At 36.8% G+C, this 10000-nt stretch overlaps 2 protein-coding genes across 3 annotated transcripts in view; one reads left to right on the top strand and one right to left on the bottom strand.

Moving 5' to 3' along the window:
* Positions 1-10000, bottom strand: part of PH4alphaEFB (prolyl 4-hydroxylase subunit alpha-1) — a 107139-nt gene that overhangs the window by 28659 nt on the left and 68480 nt on the right. The gene's annotated exons all lie outside the window — the stretch shown is intronic.
* Positions 8579-10000, top strand: part of CDase (neutral ceramidase) — a 113828-nt gene continuing 112406 nt past the window's right edge. The window contains exon 1 of the mRNA XM_067086320.1: positions 8579-8699. Within this exon, the coding sequence (XP_066942421.1) occupies positions 8698-8699 (2 nt within the window). The 5' untranslated portion in view covers positions 8579-8697. The remainder of the gene's footprint in view (positions 8700-10000) is intronic.

Here is a 10000-nt window from a genome sequence, read left to right as displayed (position 1 = left end):
TTTATTTATCTCTGCAACGACCTGACATTGCAAGATTCCTCCTGACGCACCTCTTCAATGCCGTGGCCTTGCAACCTCACTCAATCCATTCAGTTCACAATTCTTGGTTTCAACTGGTCTGGGATTCGTGTGGCGATGAAATCTTCGAAAATCTCGGGCTTTCTCTACACCTTGACTGAACGAACAAGGGGTTCAAACGTGCATCAGGGGAATATTTTAAGGAGAACAGGTACATATAAGTGGAAATAAATGACAGAAAATAAATTATAAATATAAAAGGAGACTGTGTCCGTTTACACATATTCATCAATATTCAAAATGTGTGCACATTTGTATGAAAGACTGAAAGGTCACCCAAAGCTACCACATGCATAAGAATAAGCAGAGAAAACGAAGACCGAATAGACGACATCAGAAGTAGATACGCAAATACAGATAAATAAACACATTATACGCATTCGAAAGCTAAACAAACGTAAACATAAACAGCGTTCGTGAAATGTCAGCAAAAAATGGAAAGTGGAAACGTATGAATTATATCAAACGTTCCCTTTTAATGGACGAAATCGCCCAACGCCATCAGTTCCGGTCGATTCGTACCGATCTACAGACGCTATTGCAAAGCGTGCAACAGCGTGTGAACTTGAAGTGATGGTAAAAGACACAAGGCCGTCATGATCGAGTAAAACACCGAGAGAGAGAGAGAGAGAGAGAGACCATTCGCGAATCATTCTCGGCTCGGCACGCGTCCAAAGACGGTCAAGAGACCGCAGTGCAGGTTCTCTTTGTCTATTTCTCTCGGAGTGAGAAACAGTATTCAAAGTGAGAAACATTACTAACGTTCAATAATTGTGTGACATCGGTGTTGTGTTGACCTGTGTCTAATTTAAACGTAACTGAAAATGTTTAAATATACTCTGTATTTAAAAAAAATATTTCTCACTACCTAGACAGATTAAAATCCAGTGTTCAACTGTGTGGAATATGAAGTCGAAAGCAAGATGTCACTATTTCATTTACATCTGTTTTCAATCCATTTCACCTCTTTTTTTTTCTTGCTTTATTAATTCGTTTTATTTTTGCAATGAACACATTAGACCTGTTCTACCATTTTTTATTTATCATTTTACTTGTTATTCCATAGTCCTTCATCTTTACATCATTAAATAACTATTATATTCCATTTCAATAGTTTTCCATTGCTACATATTTGCTTAACTATTTGTATTAGATTGCCTCTCTCTTATTGCAGCGAACGCAACTACTCGAACTGGATATAACGATAAAACCGAAACGTTATCTTCAGGAGTCTACGAAGAGGCATCCTCTCGTGCGAAGAAAATAGCAAGACATTTCCAGAGCTATTCGATGGGAACTGTGTAAGGTTTTCCAAGCAACAGAAATACAAAATTAAATTAGAGTGAATAAAATAAAGAAAGAAAGGAAAAAATAGAAGAAAGTAAGAATTCTGAGAGCAAAAACTCAGAAACAAAGTGAGTGGCTCGGTGTGGAGTTGTAAGGTGCGCCACTGTGACACCGTGAATTGTGTTTCAGAGGCAACAAGAATCGAATACAGAGAAAAGAACTAAACATTTCCCAGGGTTCGAGTGTTTCTCTTCACTCAGAGGAGATAAGATTTCACAAAGAGCAAAATGTGAAAAAGTACATGTCAAGAGCGACTGAGATTGACAAAGTTATAAGCATTCACATGCACTGCTCAGTCACGGATAGCTTAACGGTAAGTGCTGTATAATCATGTGTTTTGTCTTTGCATAATTGCGCGAGTGGTAATTTGAACATATGCGGGTTGGTGCTCTCTCTCTCTCTCTCTCTCTCTCTCTCTCTCTCTCTCTCTCTCTCTATATATATCTCTCTCTTTATATATATATATATATATATATATATATATATATATATATATATATATATATATGAAACATAAAGCATAGTATCGTGCTTCTCAGTTATCCAAAGTGGGATTCACAGTAATAATCTTGATTATAAAGGCGAAATGTATTTGTAAAAATACATTTCGCTTAAAGCTTTCCGACAGACGAAAGCATTAAGCCCTGTATATATTTTTGCATATACATTTCGTCTTTATAATCAAGATTATTACTGTGGATCCTATATATATATATATATATATATATATATATATATATATATATATATATATATATATATATATATATATATATATATATATATATATATTCTGTGTGTGTGCTTGTGTGTTTGTATGTGACTAGTCGCTGTTGGGGTTTTTCAATGCATCTGCCAATAGTAAAAAGATATGTAACGAAAAGACAAATACCAATATTTTTGAATAGATGAACTTAATTACAAAGAAATAAGTATTAGAAACATGAAATAATATATAAATAAATGATTAAATATGGAACATGATACAAGCACACTAAAAGGTAAACCTAAAAGCAAGGTAACAAGGATAAGGTCCAATTAAAAGAGCACTTAACGTTCATACGAAAGGACCAACGAAATGCAACACATGAAAACCACCAGACACATGAAGAAATAAATAGAAAAATAAAAAATAAAAACATTTAAAAAAACTCAAGACAGTAAACACGTCCTTAGACCCGAAGGTACGCACTTCCCTTGATCACCTCAAGTCCTCTCACTGAAACCGGCACTGAAGACTCGAATTCCGTGCCAAGGCTAACTGGTATAGGAAGAGATGGGTCTATGCAACGGCTGCCCAACAAAACCATTCAGTGTCGCTGATGTAAGGCCATAGAAGGGTGACCCGTTCTGCATAAGGAAGCCGTTTCCAGTTTTCCTTACGAAACGGTAGCCCAGCCAGCCGTTCCAGGACCGTCAGTACCAGTGTCTAAAGAATATTCTTCAGACCAGTGGTTCTCAACCAGGGGAATTTCAAAGTTTCAGGGTTGGAGGGGAGTTGTGACCAAGGATTTTTAGTATTATAAAAGCTTACTATTTGGAATGCACCTTTTGAGGCAGACAATTTTGGAAATGGGGCGAGAATGCCATTCTGACATATGGTGAAAGGGTGCATGGGCCAAAAAAAGGTTGAGAACCACTGCAGTTTAGACCTTGGTTAGTATCAACGCAGCCTAGACAAATGAGACTTAGCTATTTATATGCATTTAAACAAAGTTTGAATCTACCCTTTAAAGACCTCTATGTCAGTCACTCTCTAACACCAGTGTATCCCTGGGTCATTCCTCAAATAAAGGAAACGAAAGCTATGTGCTCCCTTCAAGTCCCGTTGAAAAAAACGGTCTCCAGTAGTTAAAAGATTTAACAGAAAACCGTGTACGAGCACACAAGATACACTTACTTCTCATTTCGCTTATCAGCTTTTAGCAGTTAAATATACCGTGAGTTATTCTCTAAAAATATCGATGAGAAAAATATTTCCGATAGATTGGTCGCTTGTATGGTGTTTTTATCAAGTAGGCCTATATTTGGATTAATTTATCATGACAAGTTCGTTAGATCGATTAGTGATTATAAAACAAAAAATACAATAAACGCGTTAGGTCAGTAAAAATTTCTCTCTCTCTCTCTCCAGTAATAACCTTGCCTCAAGAATTATTACTTAACAAGGTGTTTCGAAATTTCGTTTAACAATATACTGTTTTGTATGCGTGCGATTCTGTTGTATAAGCATTACTTGGCAAATACGTGTGTGTGTGTGTGGTAAAAATACATCCTATAATACTATCATTACGCATAAATTTCTAAGGAATTTTGGTAAATTTATTTATCTCTCTCTCTCTCTCTCTCTCTCTCTCTCTCTCTCTCTCTCTCTCTCTATAGAAGTTGCCAGTAATTTCTGTAAACTACATCAGGCCTGTCTCTCTCTCTCTCTCTCTCTCTCTCTCTCTCTCTCTCTCTCTCTCTCTCTCTCTTAGAAGCTCCTAGTAATTTCTGTAAACCATATCAGGCCTGCCTCTCTCTCTCTCTCTCTCTCTCTCTCTCTCTCTCTCTCTCTCTCTCTCTCTCTCTCTTAATGTTATCAGTAATTTCTGGACACTATATCAGGCGCCTCTCTCTCTCTCTCTCTCTCTCTCTCTCTCCCCAAAAGCCGGCGACAAATGCACTTTTCCTCTCTACCTCCCTCCGACCCCTTCTCTCTCTCTCTCTCTCTCTCTCTCTCTCTCTCTCTCTCTCTCTCAGTAGTAGTAAGAATCTTACTGCATCACTGTTGCCTAAAATGCTTGGACATGTCGGTGGCCCATATTATTCTGTATAATACGTGTTAATCACACGTCCTCCGGCAATTGTTGAGTCTTGCACTCTGTCAAAGCGTTTTAATCCCTTTCCCTAATAACCCTCTCACTCGGTCGAACCCTCTCAGCCGTTCTTACCTTTTCAAGAGCCTCCCCCTACGTTTGGCAGGCAAGTGGCCGGTTGCATTTGGCAATTTGTAGAGTTGTGTGTGTGTGTGTGTGTGTGTGTGTGTGTGTGTGCAAAGGGAGGGGGAGGAAATGTCCGGAATACTGCTGAAAAATGTTATCTAAAGTGGTAACAATGATGCACAAGAAAATGCAAACTAGAATTAAGATTTGGGTTAATTTTGCAAATGAAGTTCTTTTAGAAATAAAATGATCAAGCTGATGTAGGACATGTGCCCGCAGGGAAATTGCTTACAGCAATGATGACATTGCAGAAATACTGCTTATGTTTTAATGACGTCAGTACTCTGGAAAACTGCTTATAGGAATCACAAAATTAGAATTGTTTTAAAAAGTCACGAAATTAATCCAGGACAAGTGCTTATCAGAATATTCTTAAAAACCCTTAACTGAACAACGATAAAATAATAACAGAAGAGGCACCTCTTGGACTGTTAATAACACCCAAACATTACCAGACTATGCAGACAGCGAAAGGAATCCGCAGACAATTGCATCATTAATCCAACAACGATAAACAGCTCTGTCATCGGGGATTACATCATTACCTTAACTGCCGAACATCACCAGAGGATTAACTAAACTTAACTACCAGTAAAAGCACTGATTGGGAAATTTGCAGAATTGTGTTAATTGCGACAAGCACTTCGCTCTGCTTGCATTACCTACGGACACGAAAGAATGTCTGTGTTCACTTTGCAACAGACTGCAGTGATGTAGCATGGATTTGGGTCTCGGTTGTATTATAATGATGGTTATGTAACCCTCAACAGCTCAAAAGTAGACCTTAGTTTCAATAGACCACTGAGCTGATTAACAGCTCTCCTAGGGCTGGCCCGAAGGATTAGACTTATTTTACGTGGCTAGAACCAATTGGTTACTTAGCAACGGGACCTAAAGCTTATTGTGGAATCCGGACCACATTATAGCGAGAAATGAATTTCTATCACCAGAAAGAAATTCCTCTAATTCTTCATTAGCCGCCCGGAGACTCGAACTCGGGCCTAGCGAGTGCTAGCCCACAACTCTACCGACTCGCCCAAAGAGGAACTATCTCAGTCCACAGCTCATTACACACACACACACACATACATACATACATATATATGTGTGTGTGTGCGTATATGTGTGTGTTGTGTGTAGACTGATAAATAAGTAGATAGATAGATAGATAGATAGATAGATAGATAGATAGATAGATAGAAAGATAGACAGATATTTCTGCACACTTTTCAATCCTAATTTAACCCTTGTTAGTCGACTAACTACCAGGTCAACAGAGACACAGTAGGATTCAACAAAACATGCCCAGAGCGCTCCGGATCGCTGCGGAATCGATTCCAGGGCCTCTAGCTGGTGAGGCATGAGTCCAGTGAATATATATTGTATATGCATTTGAGTTGCATCAAACTTTTATAACGTAATCCTGTCATAACACTTCGGTGAAGCAATCAATATAATTCATATTAATTTAAAAAATCATTTTTCTGGTGAATTTTATATTTTAAAAATCATGCCTGTTGTTACGTCACTGAACTGAAGTTGTATTAGCACAGGCTCTTGCTCCGTGCATGTAATGAATGAGTACGTGAGTTTCAAGAACACGAAGCACAAATGTCACTTGCTTGACAGCTTTCGACTTAGTGAATAATACAACAAAACACGTGCATCATCGTGACCTTGAAAATGCCGGTTTGTAATCTTTACTGCTTGCGTAAATACACGGAAACACACACACACATATATATATGTATATATATATATACGAATTTTCATGACATCACCGTGAAAGTTTTATATACAGACATTAAACTACAAATGTCGTTTAATATCCAATTCCCGCTACTTCGGGAATATCACTGAAGGGGAATTGTAAGTGATAAGTGGTTTGGTACCTAAGTGGCTCGAACACTTGACAGTACAACCAACGACTTTAGGTCGACTTCAAAACCATTGGTTTTGACGTCGATTGAAAGTTGCTGGTTGTACTGTCGAGTGTTCGAGCCACCTGGGTACCAAATCATTTATCACTTATAATTCCCCTTCAGTGATATTCCCGAAGTAACGCAAAATGGATATCAAATGACATTCGTAGCTAAATGTTTGTTTGAATAAATAATATAAATATATATATATATATATATATATATATATATATATATATATATAATAAATATATATATATATATATATATATATATATAATAAACACATGTATAATATACATACATGTATACATATATACACCGGTAGAATTCCATTAAAATAAACCAAAGCATGCGCACTACAGCCCAAGATCCATAATCTTCACGTTTACATACTGAAATTTCAATAATATTCAACCTATCAATCTGCGGAACACAAACAAAAATACATACATACATACATACATACATACATACACCCTCCTAAACACAGAATTACAGAATAAAACGTAAACATAAAGAAATAAAGAAGAAGAGGGACTCCATATCACGGTCAATTGTCCTAAATTACTCCTCATTTCTCTGGCGTCGGTTAAATGCAATGGCAGTCCTCATTCGTGTAGAAATGACGACGCATGCCAGGGGCAATGCCATTCTACCAGTGCCCTGGTATCGTCATGCCATGCCGGTACATGAGAATTCATACGGACAGTAATAACAGTTCTCTAATTCCTTGGGATTTTGTGAAGCTCGTTTAGCTAGGTTATTCAATAATAATAATAATAATAATAATAATAATAATAATAATAATAATAATAATAATTATAATAATTATTATTTTTATTTTATTTTATTATTATTATTATTATTATTATTATTATTATTATTATTATTATTATTATTATTATTAGTTCCACGTTGGACGAGTCGGTAGAGTTCTCGACTAGCACTCTGCTAGGCCTGAGTTCGAGTCTTCGGCCAGCCAATGAAGAATTTAAATTTAATTTATTTCTGGTGATAGAAATTCATTTCTCTTTATAATGTGGTTCGGATTCCACAATAAGCTGTAGGCCCGGTTGCTAGATAACCAATTGGTTCTTAGCCAAGTAAAATAAGTCTAATCTTCGTGCCAGCCCTAGGAGAGCTGTTAATCAGCTCAGTGGTCTGGTTAAACTAAGGTATACTTAACTTATTATTATTATTGTGAATAAGCTTACCGTGACAACTGACGCACACTTCCAGATTCTCATAAAGCTCACCTGAAGGAAATATTGTTGAATAAAAAGTAGAAATTAATCCAAGTCAAAGTTAAAGAAGTTGGTCAGCTAAGCGGGAAGATACCACAGGGAACGGACGAGGAGTTAAAAGCCGGCAAGAAATGTCACTGGGTGCCGCAGGGACACTGCAAACACCCTTTAGTTCTATCTACAGTGTTGTCAAACAGTGGCCAATAGTATTTTAAATTACCAAAATATGAAAATGGTCATTAAATACTGACTGAACAATAAATATAATATCAGTGATCAAGGATACCTCTATAATGAATTGGTACAATGACTGGAAACCATAAATTGAATAAGAAAATAGAAAAATTGCGAAGTGACCTTCACAACCAATAGAATTAGCCAAGAGTCCATTCACATATGAACATTTTCTCATGAGATAAGTCCATCGTTATAATACACTACTGCATTGTTACAAACAAACAAAAAAACACTGCACATGCGTTATGCTATTTTGTCAGGAGAAAACTACATTTTTTAATGGAATAATTTACCGTGAATATATGTAACATATAATATTAGATATTCATTATATGAGGAAGACTCTAGCTTTTATGGAATCATATAGTTCTCTCTCTCTCTTCATTTATGGAAACATATTAAGCTCTCTCTCTCTCTCTCTCTCTCTCTCTCTCTCTCTCTCTCTCTCTCTCTCTCTCTCTCTCTCTCTCTCTCTCTTTATTCATAGAAGAACGAACATATTCAAGAATGTTTTATCCCAACCCCTCTCTCTCTCTCTCTCTCTCCATTTGTAGAAGCACGCACATATTCTAGTTTTTCTCTCTCTCTCTCTCTCTCTCTCTCTCTCTCTCTCTCTCTCTCATGTACGGAACCCTGTACATAACCAAATTCATTCTATGATCTCTCTTTCCCTCCTTCCGTTTCTCTTGCTACGGATCATGCACCATATCTAATTCGTGTTATCATATCTCTCTCTCTCTCTCTCTCTCTCTCTCTCTCTCTCTCTCTCTCTCTCTCTCTCTCTCGTGTGCCTACATCTTTGAAGAGGCCCACGAGGGAGTTATCATAGCCCAATTGGGTAACTTCAGTCTTCTTCGAAAAAGTGACGGCTCCGCACGCACGATGTAAGTAACTCTTCTGCCTATCCGGGAGCGGATTCCTAGTGTTGATTTAAGTATTGATTCTCATATCTGAAGTGTCTTGTAATGTTTCTTAAAGCTGATGCCAATTGGGTTTACCGCACGTGCAATGCAATTTTCGTGATTTGAAACATATATATATATATATATATATATATATATATATATATATATATACTATGAAATATTTTATGTTATAGTAGAGGAGGAAGTTTATCTAAACATACAATATACCTTTTGTTAATATTCTATTATATATATATATATATATATATATATATATATATATATATATATATATATGTATCTATAAATAAAGACAAAATCCACGAAGGAAAGAGAAACACTGGAGTGCTGCAGAGGCCTTTCGACTGTCGTCCTTTACTTAGCAGTCTTTCTTTCGTGGATTTTGTCTTTATTTATATATTCATCACGTTCCATATTTTCGTGATTCAGTTATGCATATTTATATCTGTATATACAGCATATACATACATACATACATATATATATATATATATATATATATATATATATATATATATATATATATATATATAGCCCAAAAATCATATTCAGCTAGTCGACTGATGTCAGGAAGTTAGTTCGAATTTCCTCTATTTTGCGTTTTGCAGCGTCAACGACTACAGTCACTGCAACGCCTGTTAATAATGTTAAATCAATAAATCAATATCAAATTCATCAAGAATTTGAACAAACTTAACGGTCTTCATGCTTTCATACTCTCACGAAGTCAACTAACCAGGGACATCCAGTGGCCTGGCGTGGACAGTTTGATGCCCCCTCCCCCCGGTACAAAGACAGAGAGGGGGTATGGCCCTTAAAAAACTACATGATCGCCTTTTGAAAAAGTGGAGCGTACATGAATGATAGAATGTGGGAGTAAGGTGAAAAATCCCAAATTCCAACAGAGCCTCGTCTAAAACAAAGGTTATCTGGGGATTCCCCATTCTTGACAGCCGGAGATTCTAGTGAAATATAAAGTCCTATCAATAGGACAAATATTTGGGCAGTATATAAAGCAATGAAAGTTCCTTCCGCAACACCAGGGAGTCCAGAATTTTCGCCCAACTCAAATTTCAGTGAAATTTTTCCAGTAGCATTATAAAGGATTTTAGCACCGGAATAACAACACCAAACACTTATGGAACTGGATCAGATCCCATAGGGAGCTGATGCGAGAGGCAACGGATCAAAAAGACTTGGAAAACCACTGGAGTGAGTGGCTGTAAATGTGTTTGATCATCTAAAAGTCGTCTTCTAGA

The sequence above is a fragment of the Macrobrachium rosenbergii genome, chromosome 42, assembly GCF_040412425.1.
Source record: "Macrobrachium rosenbergii isolate ZJJX-2024 chromosome 42, ASM4041242v1, whole genome shotgun sequence".
In the NCBI taxonomy this organism is placed as follows: domain Eukaryota; kingdom Metazoa; phylum Arthropoda; class Malacostraca; order Decapoda; family Palaemonidae; genus Macrobrachium; species Macrobrachium rosenbergii.
Note: the sequence above shows the minus strand (reverse complement) of the source record. Positions and strands in the feature narration are given on the sequence as shown.